This window comes from Mytilus galloprovincialis, chromosome 3, assembly GCF_965363235.1.
Source record: "Mytilus galloprovincialis chromosome 3, xbMytGall1.hap1.1, whole genome shotgun sequence".
In the NCBI taxonomy this organism is placed as follows: Eukaryota; Metazoa; Mollusca; class Bivalvia; order Mytilida; family Mytilidae; genus Mytilus; species Mytilus galloprovincialis.
In genome coordinates this window covers 17,668,636-17,691,762 of record NC_134840.1, presented here as the reverse complement: position 1 = coordinate 17,691,762, position 23,127 = coordinate 17,668,636, and the positions used below count along the sequence as shown (strand labels likewise).

At 33.5% G+C, this 23,127-nt stretch overlaps 1 protein-coding gene across 1 annotated transcript; it reads left to right on the top strand.

Annotated features, from left to right (window-relative positions):
• The first annotated feature begins 3,639 nt into the window (after positions 1 to 3,639).
• Positions 3,640 to 14,305, top strand: LOC143067296 (uncharacterized). The gene is made up of 5 exons (XM_076240432.1): positions 3,640 to 3,729; positions 9,742 to 9,907; positions 11,403 to 11,591; positions 12,569 to 12,719; positions 13,286 to 14,305. Exons 2-5 carry the CDS (start codon positions 9,749 to 9,751, stop codon positions 13,603 to 13,605), a joined length of 819 nt encoding a protein of 272 aa, XP_076096547.1. The 5' UTR covers positions 3,640 to 3,729; positions 9,742 to 9,748; the 3' UTR covers positions 13,606 to 14,305.
• The last annotated feature ends 8,822 nt before the right edge of the window (positions 14,306 to 23,127 follow it).

Sequence of the window (23,127 nt, the reverse complement as noted above, 5' to 3'; positions counted from 1 at the left end):
ATCTTAAATCGTTTTTGAGATACGGCGCGACATGTAAAAAAAACCTCCCCCTTTTTTACAAAACACTCAATAACTCAAAAATGAAATTTTTAATCATCACCAAAAAGTATACCGATCTTAGGATTAATATAACTAAGAAGTGTGTAAAGTTTTAAGCAATAATCAAAAATCGTGTTTGAGATACGGTGCGACATGTGAAAAAAAAACACATCCCTGTTTTAGTTACAAAGTGCTGTAACTCAAAAAGTTTTAATCTTATTTCCACCAAAAAGTATACAGATCATTTGACCATCATAAGAAACAACCATATTAAGTTTCATGAAATTTTGATAAGTATCGTTCTCAAGTTACGGTGCGACATGTTTACGCCGGACAGACAGACGGACGGACGGACGCCGGACATTTGTATACCATAATACGTCCCGTCAAACTTTTGACGGGCGTATAAAAACTGTAGTGTTTGAAGCAGTCGTTGAACAACGAATAGAGGTCAACGACAACTACATTTGTCAGCTAAACTTCAGGAAATAGCCAGGACATCTGTATAACATCTGAAGTATTCAGGTGTTCCGTCTGCTGAACTATGAAGCTTTATACTCGACTAACACCAGATTAGTATAGCGATTATAAATGTATATTTGAAGAAATATCTGCATCATGTACAGACATGAAATGTAAAAAAAAAAGAATCAAAGGAAATATGTCGTATTTCAAAATAGAACTCAACAAATTTGTAATACTAAAATGTACCTTAAAGCGAATCTTTTCAAAGTCTTGTTTCTGAAGCCGCTACTTGTCCTTTAAGGACGCCATCATAAACTTGATATATAAGTCTTCTCTGTGACTAAGGGTTGATTTACACTAAACATGGCCACACTTTTTAAAATATTCAGCGTCAGTTAAATCACATTTTTCCAATGTCGTTATCTGATCACTGTTATTATAAATTAAAAAAAAAAAGTTTGACAATGTTTATAAGTCAGTAAGGGGACGATTCAAGTTTAGTTATAACTAGGCACTTTTAAATGTTTTGGCAAACATACTACGCCGAGCGGAGCGAGGCAAACTTTTTTTGAAGGGTTTTGGAGCCACTGATGGCCCAAGAAGCTATAGAACAAATGATGCAAAATTATGCTTTCTGGGTGTTCCGAAGACGCTTTCATAATCTGAAAATGAAGTTTTGTTTTAATAATTTTTTGACAATATTTTGGTCTCAAAGCAAAATGTATAAATTCAGTGTAAGACTGAAGTTTCTAGGGACAACATCGAAAGACCAATGTGCATGATAAAGCAAAAATGGAATTCACATAGTTAAGCCTGTGGCTGCTGGTTTTTTTTTAAACTCATTATCAAGTTCATAACAAAATTACTAGATTACAAAAGGAATGCAACACTAACAGAATACAGAAGGGCAATCAATGAACAAAACACAAATAAATAAGAAACATTGATCCCGAAAAATCAGGGCTATAAGTCTGAGGGAAAAACGAACTTTCTTCTTGCAAGGCCGTGAACACAATTTGATATGGAGACAAGCGTTTGGTTTTGAAATTTCCTACATTTAGTTACGGCCCTGTTAAAATAAAGGTGAGGTAAGGTTTCCTGAGACAATATACCTCAAGTTAAATGAAACCAATTTTCAGACATTTCAAGTATATTTAAATAATATTTATACTTTTGTTATTAAAAAATTTGGGAAGTGTTTTCCGATTATTTTGGGGAAAAAAGATGAATTTATGAAGAATCTGGTGCCATCTCATACTTTCAATTAGACCTGCTGAGTTATTTATTTTCTATACATTGCAAGTCAGGTAATTTATTTTCAAACTACCACAGAACAAACCATTTATTTTTGTAATTATCAAGGCTGAGTTATCTATTTTCAAAATCCTCCTGCCCCCCCCCCCCTCCCCGAATATCAAATGGTCGTCCCCTAATGAAAGCCAAAGGAACATCTGTATTTCTTACAGGATCTTGTAGAACCTACTTTTGGTTTGTATATACTTGTCTAATATCACCACCACAATAGAACTTATGTTTGGTATTCTAACCTGTACCAAGGAATACATAAAAAATGAAAACAATGCTTTAAGTGCGGAGCGCTTTTCTGGATTTACCTTCACCAAGAACGCTTAAAGTCGTATATATACTAACATAATATGATTAAATAACACATAGCTGAGAGGGTGATAGAGCAGATTGGTACTCCGAGAAAACATTGTAAACTGCGGCGAAGCCAAGGTTGACAATGCTTTTTTAAGGGGTACCAATCTGCTCTATCACCCTCTCAGCTGCATGTTATTTAATTTATTATACTGAACGTCCTATCATTATTGTTTTTTTACAGATTAATTTTATTTCAAAAGTTTTTTCTATGACGTCACGTACATGACAACGTTACGGGTATTAGGGAAAAAATTAAGCCAAATGTTTTATTTTTTTTAATTTTTACAGTTAAATAATGAAATCTGAGCCAAAACGTAAAACTTAAGCATTAATCACGTATTCAATAACTTGATGTAAATTCAATTCATTGTCCTTTAAACTGTCGATTTTTGATTGGTCTAGACGAGAGGGTAACATTAAAAAAAATGTCACCCTCTCAGCCATGTGATAGATAGAGAATATCATATGGCTTTTTTCAATATCGCATCCGTATCAACACGAGACACCAATATAATCCCAAGAGCTCTTCTCGAGGGATTATATTGGTTGAGGGTTGATACGGTGTGTAATATTGAAAAAGCCATATCATATACACTTTATTATGTATACATATACCTCAAGTAGATGTTTTTTTATGCAACATGACGTCATACAGATAAGGAGATTTGAAATGACGTCATACAGATTATAGGGTTGACATGACGTCATACAGCTTAGGGATTTGATAACATAAGGCCTTTGCAGTGACTGCAATCGATGACGTGACCTCATACAGATTAAAGGTGTGATAAAGCTTTTGCAACCGTGCTGATATCGATATCATCACGGGTGGCTGATACATCACGCTTGCCATTGACAGTGGCGGATCCAGGGGGGGGGGGGGGGTTCCGGGGGTGCGCACCCCCCTTTATTTTTGCCGATCAATGCATTTGTATCGGGACATATGTTTTGCACCCCCCCTTTGCCCTGGGTGCCCTGGGTTAGCACCCCCCTTTCGAAAATTCCTGCATCCGCCCCTGATTGATTGTATTACACATACAATTTATCTGCATTTACTTCTAAGTATATAATAAAGTAAATTAACACCCTCGTATTAGCCAATCAAAATATGGCATTTAACGTGAAGTATAATAAATGATATTATCAGATAATAAAAAATAGAACCCCAAAAATACATGCGGTAAAAGGGATAAATGACCAATTTCACCATACAAGCCGATGGACAAGTTATGCAAATATTTTGAAAGTATTTTAAAATATATTGCCTTTTTGATATTTTTTGCGCGTTTATGTCCTTTTTACAAATGAACACGCCCAATGGCAGGTGATATTTTTTTCGCGTCAATGTGTAGTTGTTTTTCATTTAGTAATTATTAAAAGTGTTGATATATACTCTATGACCGCTATTGATACAACTTGATGTATGATTGATAGACTAGTAATCATTTGTAACATACATGCTAAGTTATATAGGTAAGTCTTCACTGTCGGCTGTGTCAAGTCTGTGACATGTAACTTAAGATAAATTAGTATGTACTACTTCCTTTCTCAACAAATTTTCAGGTAAGTTTGTTTGTTTTTCTTGATTCTCATAAAGTAAAACTTTACCATTAACGCCTTATTTAACAATATTTGGATTAGTAGTAATTTAAATGTAGAAAATGCTATTTTTCATCGGCATCTCAACATTCATATATAAATGCTAGGTAAACCACTTATATCAAATTATACAAAAAGAGATTGATTTGTAGCCAAAGTATATTCGATTCAGGTAGGTCCATAGACATGAGTTCTTCAATTTCTCAATTTTCAAAATCTTCCTACCCCCCCCCCCCCCCCCCCCAAAAAAAAAAATAAAAAAATAAATAATAACATAAAGATTGACTGTAAAAATAAGAACTTGAATATGAGGCCTGGATTTTAACGCATAGTTCGATCCATGTTGTACAATTTTGTTCCTTGAGAAACGAATATTGAGTATTTTATCTCGTGTGTCCTTGTTGAATCATCAGATATGTGATAGAAACATTCAGATAGGTTATTTTTAAAATTAAAAGAATGTTTAACATTAAATGTAAGTATTAAAAACACCATAAATTACCAAGGGCTTTGATCGTTTCTTCAGTGATGGATAAGATCATTAAACTTTCATGTTCATAAAAAAAGTAAAATTTCCGATTTTTTAAATGATGAATAAAAGTGAAACAAAGAAAGTATGTGAAGTAAAAATGAAATTTTGTTTAATGATCATTCACGGAATTGAGTGCATATAACCGAAACCTAATATAGAGATTCAGAGCTATACATAATTAACTAGATATCATTGAGATGGGAGCCATCTCTGTGGGCCCCGCTGTGAATAATGAGCATTAAAAAATTGTATCTTTACCATAGGACATGGGTTTGTCAACTGAAATCAAAGTTTTTGACCTTGACCTTTGACCTATGAAGTTGTAAATAAATTATGACACACCCTTTGGTGTTGGTTTATAAACATGTCAAGTATAAACTTTGAAATGATAAAGGTTCTCAAGATATAGAGCGGACACGATCTTTACCATAGGACATGGGGTTGTCAACTGAAACCAAAGTTTTTGACCTTGACCTTTGACCTAGGAAGTTGCACATAAATTATGACACACCCTTTGGTGTTGGTTTATATACATGTCAAGTATAAACTTTGAAATGATAACGGTTCTCAAGATATAGAGCGGACACAATCTTTACCATAGGACATGGGGTTGTCAACTGAAACCAAAGTTTTTGACCTTGAACTATGCCCTAGGCAGTCGTTCATAAATTATGACACACCCTCTGGTGTTGGTTCATATACATGTCAAGTATAAACTTTGAAATCATAACGGTTCTCAAGATATAGAGCGGACACGATCTTCACCACAGGACACAGGGTTGTCAACTGAAACCAAAGTTTTTTTACCTTGACCTTTGACCTAGGAAGTTGTACATACATCATGACACGCCCTCTGGTGGTGGTTAATAAACATGTAAAGTATAAAGTATGAAATCATAATGGTTCTCTAGATATGGAGCGGACACAAAGTGTTACGGACGGACGGACAGACGGACGGACGGACGGACGGACAGACAGACGGACGGACGGACGGACGGACGGACGGACAGACTGATCACTATAGGGGACTGCCTTTGGCGGGACCCTAATAAATCAATGTTATTGTGTATGATCCTTAGACAGAATATACTCATGTTTTCCTTTTTTATGCTTGGAAAAAAATCGGAACCATATTATCGTGATTTTGTCTGTCCATCTGTACATAGGCTCTGATACAAATATCCTCTGATCCGAGCACGCGAGTTGTTATAAATATGAATCTCTGTAACTATATAAAGTATATTATTTTTTAAACTTGATTCGTATCCCAATGATTTAACTGGTTTAATATATACACAGATGGCAGATATACGACAGATTAAGTTATGGGGGGGGGGGCGGGGGTTAACCCCATATCGACTTTAAGGTTAACATGTCAATGATCATGACTACAACTGCAAATAGACTAACCCTATTGAAGTATTGTGTTTATAAATTTGTGGTTTCTTACTGATTTCTAAACAATGCTAAAGTATGGTTATTAAATGAATTTTACACAAATAATTGATAGTAAGTTAGCAGGACTAGGGTCAAGATTGCAATTGATAAAAAGTTAGTGTGGCATTCTTCAAAATCTTGTTCCCATGAAACACACGCACACAATAAGAGACTAATAATCCCAATGATTTCGTCACAGCAAATGTAAGCGAACCTGCGAGGACAAGTCATATTTAAGTCAATCTCTTAATAAAAAAAAACTTTTATTTCATCAGAAATTTCCCTAACATGCAAATCATTGTTGTTGTGTGGGATTTTTAAGTGTCATTTATTCACATTATTATAGTAGCATTTTACCTGAGAATAACTTTATCGATCAGAAGACTGTCCCAAGTCAGAAGCCTCTGGCCTTTGCTAGTCTTGTATGGGTTTTTTTCTTTTAAATTTTAGTTCATTTATATGTTATGAGTTAAGTGTGACGTCAAATTTCACGGAACTAGTACACATTTTGTTTAAAAGCCAACCGAAGCCTGCCTCATCAGTGGCGGATCTAGAAATTTTCATAAGTGGGGACCCACTGGCTGCCTAAGAGGGGGCCCGCTCCCGTCACGCTTCAGTGATTCCATATATAATCAACCAATTTTTTTTCTCAAAAGGCCCCCCCCTAAATCCGCCTCTGCTCATGGTATTTACTGACACAAGTAACGTATAAACTGACATAAGTAACGTATAAACTGACACAAGTAACGAATAAACTGACATAAGTCACGTATAAACTGACACAAGAAACGTATAAACTGACATAAGTCACGTATAAACTGACATAAGTAACGTATAAACTGACATAAGTAACTTATAAACTGACACAAGTACAGTATAAACTGACACAAGTGCTAATTTTTAAAGTGACAAAATGTTTATGCATAATCTGACATAAAAAACGTACGAATTACTACATACTAAAAGACAAAAATAACATAAACTGGCACAATTTAACGTATACACTGAATATGTTTAGATTAACACAAGTAACGTGTTTACTGACAAAAATAACGTATAAACTGACAATCTGTTGGCCCCGCTGTAAATAACAGACACATCATTTACCATAAGACATTTGGATTTCAACCAATTTTGAAAGTTTTGACCTTGATTTTTGACTTACAAAGTTGTACATACAAAATGACACACCCTCTGATGTTTCAAATATAAACTTTAAAATCATAATGGTTCTCAAGATAGAGCTGTCACCATCGTTTCCATTGGGTATGGGGTTTTATACTAACACCTAAGTTTTTTTTACCTTGACCTTTGACCTACAAATTTTTACATACATTATGACTGACACACCCTTTGGTGTAAGTTAATATACATGTCAAGTTTGAACTTTGAAATTATAACGGTTTTTAAGGTATAGAGCGGACACAACCATAGGTTCTCAACTTAAACTTAAGTTTTTAACCTTGACCTTTGACCTACAAAGTTGTACATGTATACATCATGACACACCATGTGGTGTTGGTTAATATACATGTCAAGTATACATTTTGAAATCATACCAGTACTCAAGATATAAAGTAGTAACGTAAAACGGCAGATGGCAAGTAGACTCGTGAAGCTCGTATCATGTCTTCAAGCAGCATAAACTTTTAGAACGAACACATGCCTTCGGCTCATCGTGACTGAAATAACATTAAATCTTGTTATCATATCTAAAGCAGATTTTACGTAAATATTAAAATACAATTATGCTAATTAAAGTAATTGTACTTTGTTTTTATTAATTAACTTCATTAATAAACCATACCTGTTACCTATATGTCAATATTTGATATGTTTCTCGTCTTGGTTGACATTTATACCATATAAAACAAGGACAGTGCTTACGTAAACAATTTGACATTTAAACCATAACAAACTGTTAAATCAAGCAAACTGACATAAGGGGATATTAACCTTTGTTAACTTTTTGCTTGCGAATATAGCATTTTCAAACCGGTCGTTGCCACATAGTAACAAAAGAGAGGCGAATGATACCAAAGGTAAATTCAAACTCATAAGTTGAAAATAAAGTGAAAACGCCATGGCTCAAAAAGAAAAAGACAATTAGCAGTACAGTAACACAATACAACATAGTAAGCCAAAGATTGAGCAACTCAAACCCCACCAAAAAATTAAAACTTGAGTGATCTCAGGTGCACTGGAAGGGTAAGCTGATCCTGCTCCACATGTGGCACCCGTCGTGATTCTCATGTAAGTACATACCCGGTGATATGTCCAATTCGATAGGTCACTTTCGGGATAAGGGGACGAGATTGTTGCTACCACACTTGGAATATATCCGTCGTCATCTGGGAAACAATCGGACTCAGAAATGACAGTTCCCATTATGGACCTCATATATGGTGAATGCATAGACTTTTAGCATGTCAAACTCCCAACTTTGCCTAGTCACCATTTCAAAATCACGGAGCTTGAACATTGAAGTACGCCGGTATCATAAATTCACGAATACTGTGGCTGGCAAGTTTTGTCGCTCTTACAGTTATTTTTTATTCTCATCTGCTCTATAGTTGTGATCAAACCTTAATTATCTTTAGAACTGTTCTAAACTGTTCTAGTTCTGTACTGTTCTTACTGTTATTAGGTCTATAGTAGAACTACTAAAACTATCTTAATGTAGTACTGTCAGGACCATTTCTAGAGTAGTTCTTCTAACTGTTAGAGTCTGATCTAGGGTAGGACAGTTCTAATTAAATTGCTGGGATGTAAATAAGAGCAGTTCTCTGATCGTGATTTAGACAGTTTATAGATAGGTTCCCTTGTACGATCTGTTAAGTCATATTTTAGATAAAGAGGATTACATTGTAAAAAAAATTACAGTCTAGGATAAAACAAAAATTAAGACTAGTAGTATTCTCTTTTTAAAATACAATAATACAGGTCGACGAGAACGCATTACAAGTAGAATATTAAGGATAGTTTAACATGTGAAATATTTTGAATACACATTGACCAAATCATTTTCTCGGAGTTGAGTGTTTCATTCCCGAATTTATTTAACATTCTACATTTTTATGTAAAATGTGTGTCATAGCCTAGATATATAATGCTTCATACTGTAATACTATCTACATTGATTATATTTTTACTTTATTTCTTTGTGTATTGTGTATTTTCACTAAAACTTGCATATTTTATAATAATCATTACATATTATGATGTTATTGTATCTTGCCCGACAAGGGGCCGTGATTAGTAAAATAAAAATAACGTCTAATGTCATACATGTACGTTCGTGGTTAGTGTGACTATGTAAATTTTGTCAGCACTGATATTAACAAGTTTAGAAACCTAAAAACTAATTTACTACTTTGAACCTTGACAGTTCAACACCATTAATATAATATTTCAAAGAAAACTAGTTAACAGACAGGGAATATGTTCGTGTTGTAAAATTATCTCAGATTTCTAAAGCAGTATAAACTGTATTTTTTCTACTCAAATAAGAGCAAGTGTATAATTTGAAGCTTTTTGTACTTATCTATAACAATAACAATTGAAAAAATCACCATAATTAATAATTAATCACAAAAAGAAATAATAAAAAATATATAAAATAAAGAAATAAATGATGAAATGAAATTAGATGGAATACTTTAGTTCAGGGTTGGGCTGTATAAAACTGTTCAAGGTCAGTACTGTCCAAAAATATTCTCAGGTAGGACAGCTTCTGTCAGAAGTGTTATCAAGGTGTCAGCAGCATCGATATACAGACTTTTCTAGAGCAGTTCTCCTAGCAGTTCCTGTCAGATTTTAAGGGAGGTTATAATAAAATTGATCCCAACTGTGTTAGTTTTAATTGTTATTGCATTTCTCCACTTCATATGTCTTATATGAAATTATTATCATTAAATATAACAATCAAATACTATCATACACTATTACCTTATTGTTTTAAAGTTTTTAACTCATGACTGCAATGTTTTTTCATCTCTCTGCTACAGCGTTTAAATGGCACTTCCTCGTGTACAAAGCAGTGACAGTATTTGTGACGGTGGGGAACCCCGTAGGAAGGGTAGTGACAACCTACTGGACACAGCAGATGACCTTGTCGATAGACTAGATGGACTAGCTGACATCTTAGCAGAAATTGAAGATACTTTCCAAAAGGTAGGTCAATGTAAATTATAGTTTTATTGCGAACCAAATGAAACTTTTCCACAGAATCATCTCCTATTATATTGGTCAATCTATTTAAACTTTTGTCAGTTATATTATCCCATGCCGGCCAGTATTTGCTTTGCATCACGATGCGGAGCTATAGTTTCAGTCGACATACACGACATCCTGAATTAATTACTTATCACATGAAAGATTCTGATTGGTTGCATTATGATGCAGCTGAGATATAGGGAAAACGGTACTATTTATTCTGCCATAGGCGACAATATTAACATTTTCTAAATTTACCACTTTTTAAGATAAAAACCTGGATAAAACAGTTATATGTTGTGTTAGTACTTTATTATTCTGTTTTAAAAATTAAAGCCAAATAGTATCATGACCAACTTCCAACGGAGCTTGTTTATGTTATCCATGCCCACCGTCATTTTGCACCAAATTTATGAAATTTTGCAAGTCTTTTCGAATAATTCTCTAGAAAATATTTCAATAGGTTTCAAAATTTGTATTGTAAATATACACACTGCAGTTATTCATAGATAAATAAAAAATATATTGTACCCTTACATCCAATCACAGCGCTCATAATTTGACTTCCTTCACCTGCCTTGGGTACACAAAAGGCCAACCTAATGCTGGGAAAATTTAATACTACCGTTTTCCCTATAGCAACAGCTATTGGCTTAAATGAGATAAAGAATTACAGACTTTTCTCGTCCAGGATAAGACAGCAAATGCCGGAAAATTAACTATGTGTATTTCAGTTCCGTTCAACTGTCATTAATTCATGTTCGTTTTATTATGCATATATTTCAAAGATACATTCAATATTGAAATATCAATTATTAATAAGTGGTTTTTTTTGCTTTGTTACTTTGCAATTTGCACGATTTGCTTTACTAAACAATGTTCCTATACCATGATTACAAAAAATGCATTCGTATTTTATAACTAAAATCTATAGGTACGGTACACATCCAGAGAGGTTCACCTCAAGAGTTGTGTCTAATTATTTATTTTTTTTAATTTTCAACAACTAATTTAAAATTTTTGAAAGCACGGGTGTATAACGCACATTATTAAAGTACATCCATTTTCTATCAATCAAGTTATATCTAAAAAAAATACCACATTTCCAATACTATTCAACAACCACATGCACACATACCGGTATTACCTTACATTAGGATAGAGCGAAGTAGTCCATAGCTTTTTCGAAATCTCAAACTTGTGTACAATTATGTTAATGCAGGTTAATAATCAAAAAAAAGCAATAAACATATAAGGCAAATATTATACAGACACATTTAGAGACACAAAAAGTAAAACGCACGTGTTTGGAAAATACAACACGAAGATACAAATTCAATTGCATAAGCATAAAAGAAATCCAAAGTCTCCAATAGGGAAAATGAAATGTGCATGTGTAGAAAAGAAGTCTGTAGTTTCATGTTGTAATCTATAAAAAAAAAATTGATTTCAGGATGACGAAGATGATAATGATTCAAAAAGGCCAAATATTTTCAGACGTCTGAAAGATGGTTTAGATTCGGCAAGATCACTAATTGCTTGCCTTAAACGTGAAAAATGGAGAGTCAATCGCCGAAAGATGAGTGTCGACATGAGAATGGGAGAGTTAGATGACTATAAAATGCACCTCAAACAGGACATGGTGAGGAATCCTGATAGGAATATGACTACTGCACATGCTAATTTAGGTTAAATTGTATAATTGATGTCTCGGTAACGTCCTGGGTGTGAAAACTGTCACACCAATAATATCCATAAGTTCTTTCCTTTATATCACTCTAATATTGGTGATTGAACGAGTTTTCAATCGGTCGACAAGTGTACTGTTTATATCACAAAAGTGTACTACATGAAATAAGAATACTTGATTTCATTGGAAATTTATTGCGTTGTTAAAATCTGCAATGAAACAGCAAAAATATATCGGTTAGTTTTTTTTATCACACAAAAATGAGTTTAACAGTCATTTTCTGACGATTTTGCACAACCTGATCCATACCTTTTATTATTTAAACTACATTTTAGCAAATTATTAGAAAATTCTATCGATTTTAATTAAGACCCTAACTACCCTAAACATACTTAATATGCTGCAAATAGTTTGAAGACGATTCTTAAGAAAAACTATGTCCTTTAAATGATATGTACATACCAGTGATCCAACACAACCCCGCCACATCGTGTATGTACCTGTCCCAAGTCAGGAGCCTGTAATTCAGTGCTTGTCGTTTGTTGCTGTGTTACATATTTGTTTTTCGTTCATTATTTTGTACATTAATTTGGCTGTTAGTTTTCTCGTTTGCATTGGAATACTTTTGTGATTCCAGGACCTTTTATTGCTGACTATACTGTTTGGGCTTTGCTCATTGTTGGAGGCTTTACGGAGACATATAGCTGATAGTTTCTGTGTCATTTGGTATCTTTTTATTGTGTAGAGTTGTTTCATTGGCAATCTTCTTTTATATATAAACATGCCTTTTATGTTGTTTTATATATGGAAAGGCGATATTTTAAACAGAAATGACATAATTTATGATGAAGGTAAATCCAGAAAAGCGCTTCGAATGCATGAAATTTATACTCTTTTCATTTTTAATGACATACTTCTTTGACTTTTAGACATCTTTGAACACGACAGTGGATGATTTAGCACTACGTTTGATCCAATCAGAGAATGACAACTGTGATGCACAAGAAGCTCTAGAGGAATTGGAAATAGCCAAAGCAGAAGTTGAAGACGAGTTGGTGGATGCAAACAAACGAATAAAAAGTAAATAGAACCAACAATGAACTTCAATAAATAATGATTTATTTAAGAATGAAATCAGTGCTTCTAATCGTATATATTTTATTTTCAAAAACCATACACAAATAGTATATAACACATAGTTCAAATTTAAACACAGTAAATAAACAACACAAATGATACACAAATCCATACACCGATTGTTTGCTTGTCTCAAAAGAATATCGACAAGAACTAGAATAGACATGGATGTTGTACGATTGTCAAAGAGACAATATCCACCATAGTCAAAAGGACTAGGATTTAAACAACTATAAAAGATGTTCATACGTCCTTCGACAATGCGCAAACCCTTTACCGTATCTAGATCAACCCGAGTATTGATTTTCCTGTGTGCTTTTTACTCGTTGATGAAAAATGATTAAAAAATATATATACCAAAACCATTAATTGATATGAAAATGTGTCTATTTCTATTATTCCTTTCGCATGAAAGCAACTATCAGATATTTCCTTGTAATTTTTTATTCAAGTATAAGTTATCTTTTTCTCTCCAATAAAGTATATTTGTATCAATTTATATTTATTAGAACTTAACGAAGATAAAGATGATCTGGTCACAGAAATTCAGTCTTTGAGGAGGTTACGAAGTGATTCTGCAGTAAGGAGAGAAAATGCAGAATTGCGCTCAGAAATAGAAGTGTTACACGAAGAAAGACACCACCTAAAAGCCATTATCAGGGACATGGAAGATTACAAAACAGAAAATAACAGTCAAGACGGCGGCTCGGACATATTAACAGTAACGGACGTCAATCTGAATGCTCTTAAACTTAAAACGAAATCAAAGGATGTAAAATCTAGTCCTAAAAATAGGAAGAAAGTGGACGGGAGTATACATTTTGTTTGATTGTTATAAGTTGGTTATGGAAATACAAGCAAACTGACAAATGATGATGGAACATTTTTAAATGCACTGGACTTTTTTCTACTTTGATTTATATAATATGGAGAAAGGATATTCACTAAAATCGACCAACAATAGAAAGGTGACAGTATAGTTAAAAAACGAACGATATATCTGATAAACGCTTTTGTATATAAATATGATACTTTGAGGAAGTGAATACGCATTATTGTTGGAAAAATGATTTTATTCTTGGTAAATGATTTCTTTAGATATCTTTGATTGTAAAAGTTTGTTACGAAGTGATACAGGGTAAACTTTTTTAATTGGCAATACTGGGACCTTTATACTATATTAGTATAACACCCCCAGTCTACAAGTTGTTGAAATGCTATCTTATCATAAAATTACATGTAATAATTTCAAAGTGTTAGTAAGTTAATAAGTATAACATGTGAACAGCCAAAATTAATATAACTTACTGTGAAACATTTGAGAGTGAATTATTTATTTAACTTTATGGTAATTGGAGGTAAAGAACTGTGATACAACTTTAACACATTAGGAAAGAACAATGGGTAGATTACAAAAAATTGTCAAGTGTATTGTTCATGACATGGAGTATCGCCTGAACTGTTGTTATTCTTCAATATTTAATGTAAATGCACGCACGTTTTTAAGTCAAAATAAAGTTTATAATATGCTGGCGTATTAAATGCATCTGTCAGTCATCAAGAAAAGTATATAATCATTAATCGTCGTTTTTCGGTAGAGATTGCATTCATGCATTCAAAATACTTTAAGGACTAATTCGACTCTTATATTTACCTTCCCTTATTATTACTGATCAATGATGTGTATGTTTAAACGTAAATTTGAATGTTGGAATAATCGATCAATTATAAAAATGACAAGGATATTACACTGTCACCTGTGAAAGTAAAATTTAGAATTTGAGTTATCTACCTTACCCATCAAAAAGTTTTGTAAACTTTTTTTTTTAATATGACCATCATATCAATGATATTTCATTTCAACACAGAAGGGCTGAATTTGATAGACGGTTAAAAGGCAACAGTAAATACAATGAAAGGTCGTACGATGATGTCCAGTTTTAATTTGGGAAAATATGAATTGATCGGGAATATGATCGAACAAAGAATATAGATATATTGATAGATGTAATTAAAAAAAAGCCCACTCCCGTCTGATATATGTCTTTTATTACTTTAGTATTGGTATTTTGGTTTTGAAAAATAAATCTTGCATAAACTTGCCACTGATCGTACTGGGTACAGCAAAGATTCTTGTTATGTAGCATAGAGGCGATTTATGGTCCTCTGGTTAATCAGACGAAATGTTGTACTAGGTCCTCCTCTGAGGTTTTAGCGGAATGTCACACATTTATTAGAAACAGACGAAATCAAGGATTTCGTTCTAACGATTCAAAATTCTGAAGATCAAGTAACTCCGCCCTTGCTTATTCAAAAGTAGAATGAAGGTTACGAATACGGCTTCTCTTCGGAATCGTTTGCTTTATGTGGATACAATTCATTTCTTCTCCGAAAACTTCAGGTCGTAGAAGTTTTAGAATGAAATTGTCGTCATCCTGAAAACTCTATAGAGTGTAAATAAACTCATTATAGATATAATAATTGTGAACGCGAGACGAATGTTTCGTTCAGTGCACAGGAGAAAAGTTCCAATAAGACAATATCTCGCAGAAGTCGTGTCCATCACTGGATACAAACAAATCACATTCACATAATTTTGAAATGTCTGATGAATCATCAGAATGGGAAGACGACCCTATTTTTCAAGAGTGAATCTAGGAAAAACAATATTCATCAACAAACATGACCACTGTCTGTTAAAATATATTAGAGTTTTTAGTTACAGCCGATTCCATTGAGTATGTAGGCAAAGGTAATATTTTTGGTTAGCTTGCTTGTTAGCTAAACCGTGAAGTCATTGTTAGGTAAGGTATACTACCCTCCTTTCGAAGTAGCCTGGTCCTACAGACAGAAAGATGTGTCATTTATCGGACTAGTCTACTCTTAAAGTAGGGTAGTTTACATAATCTAACAATGACTTTTCTGTTCAGCAAGCAAGATAATCAAAGATATTCCCTTTGTCTACACACTCATTGAAATCGGCTTTAATATTGCAAAAGTTCAAGCAATTAGGGCAAAACTTACCGAGTAAAAAAAATCAAAAGGCCAATGTCTATCTACCTTACACATTTCAGAAAATTCAGATCAGATAACGAAACTGGGTCCAGCAACATTTATAAGCAATTTAAGATATTTACCCTCACAGTTTCCATTCACCACAAATATTCTCGTTACAACGAATCATTTTAAATACAAAAATACCAGTTGCAGCCTTTTGTTTATCTATTAATATACGTATACGGATAAAGTTATGAAAGGCAGCAGGATCACCAGGGTGAAGAGTCCATGTCATCTGAAACAAATGCTAAGCATAGATCTAGAAAGCGACAGATAATCATGACATTAAAAAAACTCTCTTCTTTTGGACTTTTTTCGAACAAATTGACACATAAAATGGATTATATAGTATTGTGGAATTTTTAACTTGTGTTCAATTCATTGGTTACACCTTTTACTAGGATAACAATCCTGTCAAGTATGAGCTGGGTAAAATATTTCAGAAAAGAAGATGGAAATGTGAAAGTTTCCGTGCGTCAGGTGCAAAGGCATACGAACAGCTAACATGCCTCGTCAGGGTGGAAGCTAAAACGTCCACGAAAATTTGATTTAAAACCTTTATTCGTTCCAACAAAGTTATTGAGATTTTGTTGAGGATTTAACCATCTACGACAACAAGAATTTTTTTTTTAGAATTTACAGCTCTTCTATTAATATGGTATTAATATATGCAAAGCAAACCATTGATAAAATTGCTTGCTATGATTGTTTGGATGTTTGTAAACGACAGGTAAGTATTAGATACAATACAAAGGTAACAAAGAAACAGGCCGGTAACAACCGTTGCCGGATAGTTTTTCTGCACTTGTAGTCAGGTCAAGGTCCTCGGCGCTGACCTTGACCTGACTACTCGTGCAGAAAAACTATACGGCAGGTTGTTTCCGGCCTGTTTTTTTGTTACTTTTGTTTTGTATCTGACTTGTACGACGTTTCAAGGAAGAAGTATTACATTTTGCAAGACTGAACATTTGAGAAACCGTTAAAAGGCCTCAAATTAGTAAATGTAAGTTATAGTATAAACACATTTTTTTTTTCATTTCCCTTCAACGGAGTTTTTTTTTCCAGAAAAAAAATCAGGAATCTAATGATTTGATAAAAACAAAAGAACCATTTCAAGTGTAAGATGTGTGTTAACACGTTTGAGACTTTTTTAAAATGCAACTTCGTTAAAAAGTAATATATTAAAGAAATATTTTAGTGGTAAGTAAGATAAGATTTAATTTTTATGGGTGAAACGGAAAGCGGGAGGGGCCAAAATTGATTTGAAATAAACAGGCTGTGATCTTCACTTTGATGAAAAATGCAGGATGTGCCATTTCATTTCCCTATCCCCCTTTAAACATTTCGTGACAATCGCATGTTTGCTGCCAAATACATGAATTTAATATTCAGTTGGGGGGGGGAGGGGGTGCCGGGGGTTGAAACCCCTTCTTTTGGACGATCAATGCATTTGAATGTGGACAAATAGTTGGAACCCCCTTTTTTCCTGGGTTGGGAACCCCTTTCTTAAAATGACTGGATCCGCCTCTGATAGATTTGAATTCAACTTATAATTAAATTCAATATAAACAATATAAATGTATCAAAAGAATGAAATTTCTACTTCATTAGTGAGTGAAATGTTATGAAAAAAAGGATTTTGTTCTGTTATTGTATATATTAAAACAAATACTAAAAAAAAAATAAAATCATGCTCGGTCTCTGCAACTGTTGATCGCGATTAATTAAGCACGTGTTACAATATGACCAATCGCAACCAACCGTCTAAAATTGAGGACATAAGACAAGTTGAATGATTTTCTTCAAGAGTTGCTGCTTATTTGGACATGTATTACACGAACACTTTTTATTTATAGGATCAATCGTGCATTGGTGAGTTGATAGGGATTTTATCTTTTGATGAGATTTGATTTTTATTTACATATTTCCTGTCTTTTTTAATTGAAATATAAACGTCGGTATCATCATTTCTTCACTTTCAGCATTATCCAAAATTACTATTCAAATATTGTGCTGACTGGTGCCTGAAAGTTAATATTAAAAAGACTAAAGTCATAATTTTTAATAAGGCTGGAAGGAAAATTCAGGAGAATTTTCGACTGCAGAATAACTTGATTGACTGTGTCGCTCATTACAAATATTTAGGTGTTCACTTTACTGCATCTGGAAGTTTTCATCTAGCTAAAACTGAACTTTATAATAAGGCTCTTAAGGCCTACTATAAACTTTAAAAGGATTTTATCAATTTGTCTCCTGGAATAAAATCTTGTGTTCATATTTTTGATCATACCCTTAAACCCATTCTGTTATATAATTCAGAGGTATGGGGAGGTTATAATGTCTCTTGTAATAAATTACAGTCTTCCTTATTTAATCTTGAAAATATTTTTAAAAATCTTAAGTGTGAGAATCTCCATCTTAAATTTTCTAAATTTATACTTGGTGTACACAAAAGGAGTGTCAATTTTGCTGTATTATCAGAACTGGGACGTTTCCCCTTACATTATGATATTGTAAAGTCAATTGTAAAATACTGGTATAGATTTGAAAATCTTACAACTGAATTCAGTCTATTGAAAGATGCTTATAAATGCAGCCAAGAGCTTCACAAATCTAACATAACTTCTTGGTTCTCATTTGTTAAAAAAAGTATTAGAAGTTTTTGAAATTAAACAAGAAGTAAAACATTTCGGACAATATAAATTTTTGAACATATCTAGTAAATTAATTCACACTAAATATATTAGCAATTGGTATGCTAGCCAAAATAAAGCTTCTGATGGAAAACTGTTTAATTATGTGAAATTTAAGCAGAATTTTGGTTATGAAAATTATCTTTCTTTAATTAAGAACTTTGATTTTAGAAGATCTATATGCAAATTACGTATTTCTGCTCATATGCTTCAAATTGAAGTTGGTCGTTTTTCAAATATTCCACGAAATGAAAGAATTTGCAAAAAATGCTCCTCTGGCTGTGTTGAAGATGAAATCCATTTTTTAACTAACTGTGAAAATTTTAAATCAGATAGAGATGCTCTCTTTGACTTTGTTTGCCAAAGAATTCCAAATTTTTCTATACTTGATAATCAGCATAAATTTATTTATTTATTAAACTGTGAAGACAATCAGGTCCTTAATGCTGTTGGTAAAATTATTAAAGTGAATATGAGTTAGTAATTGTATTGTAACTGTATGTAAAAAAAAATGTTTGTATCTATGTATCTATGCAAATCAATATTCTTTTGCCTTATTCATGTATACTCTGTATGCCCCTTGTGGGCCCTTAATTGGAAATAAAATATGTTCTGTTCTATTCATGTCCATGCTCCATAAAAAGGGGGGAGGGGTATGCACTTTTCTGAATATATTAACTATTTACCTTTACAGCACCATCACCCAAATATATATGTATATATATTTATTTAATTAGCACTATTATATATACGGTATTTGAATAATCAGGAATCATGCAGATCATTAATTTGTTATCTGCTTGACCATAGTAACTTTTTTCTCATAAAATTTGGGATCAAAATATCTTTTTTTATAAGGAAAAAAACATACCCCCCCCCCCCCCCCCACACACACATTTTTTAAGTTAAATGTACGAATCTCTTAGTATACTGATATGAATAGTATTCTACTCAAAATGTTTAAAAAAAATTATATTGATGATAACGTAAATATTTCATTAAAAAAAAGACAGGAAATATGTCGGTGAACCAAAAAGTTCAAATCTAATTGAAAGTTAAGGTGCCCATGAACTCATTGTTCATGCACGAGTGATTCTATTCATAAAAAGTGTCCGTGTAACAACTAAAAAGAGTCCGTGTATCGTTTAAAAAGAGTCCGTGTAACGCCCGTTAATGTACTGTTTTTCTATAGCTCTGCGGGGGGGGGGGGGGGCAAAGTCGTACAAGTAGTCTGTTTACTATATACTAGAATTTGTTTGGACAATAAACAGTAACTTCAATTCCTGTCAGTTTGTATTTGTCCAATCAAATCCCAGTATGTATTGAAACTCCGCCTACCTATTGTTTGAAAACATCCAAGCAAACATAGCAAGCAAGTCAATCAAAGTTGTTTTTTTGCATGCTTTTATAGAAGAGCTGTACTATATAATGCAAAGAAGCGTTTAAGTCTTTCGACAAAAAATACTATCAATTTCTTTTTGTCCTATGTAAACTTCCGTACCATTTCCTTCCATTCATGATCATTAAATTGAACTGTAAAATATTTCTTGGTACCTTCTTAATTCCTTTATAAGTCTTATGTAAACATAATAATGACAATAACTGTTGTGAGCACAAGATTCACTGCACACTTTTAAAGTTCTGCTTCATCAAACATTAAAATGTGAACTTAAGTTTTAAGACTTTTTTAATCGACACGATTAGGATTTTTGTATATGAGAACATGGTTCATCTATAAGTTGAAAATGCGTCTTTGAACTAGCTTTCAGTATCTGCGAGCATTCGTTGTTCAGTAATGTGTGTCTTTGTGTTTTTATTTTATGTGATAAATTGTTGTGTTGGTACACCACTGTAACAATGAAGGAGGAAATGAGGAGGGTTGGTTTGGTAGAAGTGGGGAGGGGTATGCGGAGCGCTAACAAACATGTCTATGCGGCATGGGCTTTGATCATTGTTGAAGCATCAATGTAAGGGGCATTTAATATCTTAATAAAACTATTCTTATTTTAGATACTATATATTGTTATCTGATATTGGACGACAGATGTTGCCCTTTTATGTAATTATGTAATACAAGTTACGATCATTTGAAAACACACATTAAACAGCCAAATGGATGCACAAGAGCTAAAATAGGAGTCATAGATCCTATTGACAACAATTACAAATGTATCTGCCCAATTTTATTGATTTTGTAACATTTGTTTCAAATATGACCAACTTCTTATCCGAAATCACCAGCACCGTATCAGGACCCACCAGCACAATGACAGGACCCACCAGCACAGTATCAGGACATGAATAAATTGAGAAAATGCTAAATTTTAATAAATTGCAATGTTTTTTTCACAAAATAGTTTTGTCGTGTGGATTGCGGTGTAGAAAGCGGACTCTATGAGCATTTTTGTTTTATTTTTTCAGTGCTAGATTTTCTGAAAATGAGCATTTTTGTGTTACGCTTACTGAAACAGTTTAGAGAGTCAACTTTTTAATGGTTTACATATGAACCCATAAGAAACAAAATTGAAAAATCTCAACTGTTTTCTTCCATTTTTTATGAGTGAAAACGTCAAAAATCATCATTTTCGTCTTTGTTTACATTTTTTCATTGATCACCAGCACCCGTCAGGACCGAATCACCAGCACAGAACGTTCTCTCGCAGGACAACCATACCCACCGTGCTAACTGCCGTAGGTAGTTTGAATCGAACTCGAACTTGATAAGATGTGTGTGGATGTACCTTAGTAAATTATAGAGCAGTCAGTGGTTTGTTATTTACCGCAACACTCATAACAGGTGATGTGTGCATTGCAATCCCGACTGTGTGTGGTTGCCTTACCAGTTACAACGCGTGAACCAAATATAATATTATTTTAACTGTTATCTGCGACATTTAATTGATCTTGTGCGGATCGCTCGGAATTCGGCCAACGGGATGATTTGTCTTGAAATGCTCTTGTTTTTGACTGTTGTCTCTATGATACAGCCAATCTGTCGTCTCTATGTTACAGTTGAACTGTCGTCAAATGGGGGTTGGTTTTAGAGTAGAGGTGTTAACCTTGGTGTAGCATCTTTTGTATCTTCGGTCCCAAATCGAATCCTAAATCTTCTATATTTTTCTGATAAATGTAGAAATTACAAAACTTGAGCTAGCAAAATTCCCATCTTTGTATTTTATTTGTGATACTAGTTCTGAGAGAATATTGGACCGTGAGTTCATATAGAAGAGTTTTTCTGAAGTTAGTTAGCGTTCATGTGCTCGTCAACAAAAGTCTTGTACACGTTGGGGATCGGGTCTTAAGTTGCCTTCGTGATATGGCTCACTCATTGATTATCATCATACTCTAAGTTACAGTATTCAGCCTCTGTAGTAGCAGCTCCCTTTGTGTATCGAGAAACATCGATGCTGCTTTTAATTCGGATATCCCTCTGTAAGTAGAGCCTCTTGTTCCATTTAAACCTTTCGTTGTATGGCCTCTTGCAAAATTTCAACTTTCATGTGCGTTGCATCCTGCTTAATTTTGAACTTCATACGTAGTGATTCCTGTTCAATCTAGGCGTTTTTATATGCGGTACCTTTTAATCCATGGCTTCATCTCAGTTTTTTCTTTACTTGGCCTGCCCTTCTAATATTGCTCCCTTTTGTAGGATAAGGGCTGTTTTTCGGGATATAGTAAGCTTTAAACAAGAATGCACACGCTGAAGGGACAACGTTCTACAGTGAAAGAAGGATTTGTTTTGGATCGGTTATTTATTTTTGTAAATTAAGAGGACAGGTTATCTATTTTCTGCACTATTGAAGCAAGATTTTTCATTTTCATTAAAGCAAGGGACTGATTATTTATTTTCACAACTATAATTATAATATTCGAAAACATACAATTTTTAAATTCTTTGTTTTTTTCTAAATATACATGTATAGTCAAGTCATTATATATAATACCATTTAATCAGAATTAATCATCATCCTTTGCAGGGATGAATCTTTTATATTCCCAACTGCATACATACAAAGTATTAAAGTTTGGTTGTATCTAGCCTTTTTTAAAAGTATCGGGAATCGTGATTGGCCGAGCGGAGCGAGGCAAAATTTTTTTTGAAGGGTTTTGGACCTATTGAACGCCCAAGAAGCTATAGAACAAATGATGCAAAATCATGCTTTCTGGGTGTTTTCCAGACCCTATCTTAATCTGAAAATGCGCTTAAAGTTCTGTTTTAATAATCATATCTGTTGACAATATTTTGGTCTCAAAGCAAAATGTATAGATTCAGTGTAAGACTTAAGTTTCTAGGGACAACATCAAAAGACATGATAAAGCAAAAATGTAATTCACATAGTTAAGTCTGTGGCTTCTGGTTGGTTTTTTTTTAAACTCATCATGATCAAGTTAATAACAAAATTACTAAATTACAAAAGGAATGCAACACTGACAGAATACGGAAGGGCAATCAATGAACAATAGACAAATAAATAAGAAACATTGATCCCGAAAAATCAGGGGCTACGTCTGAGGGAGAACAGAACTTGCTTCTTGCAGGGCACTCGCCGTAAACACAATTTGATATGGAGACGAGCGTTTGGTTTTGAAATTTCCTACAT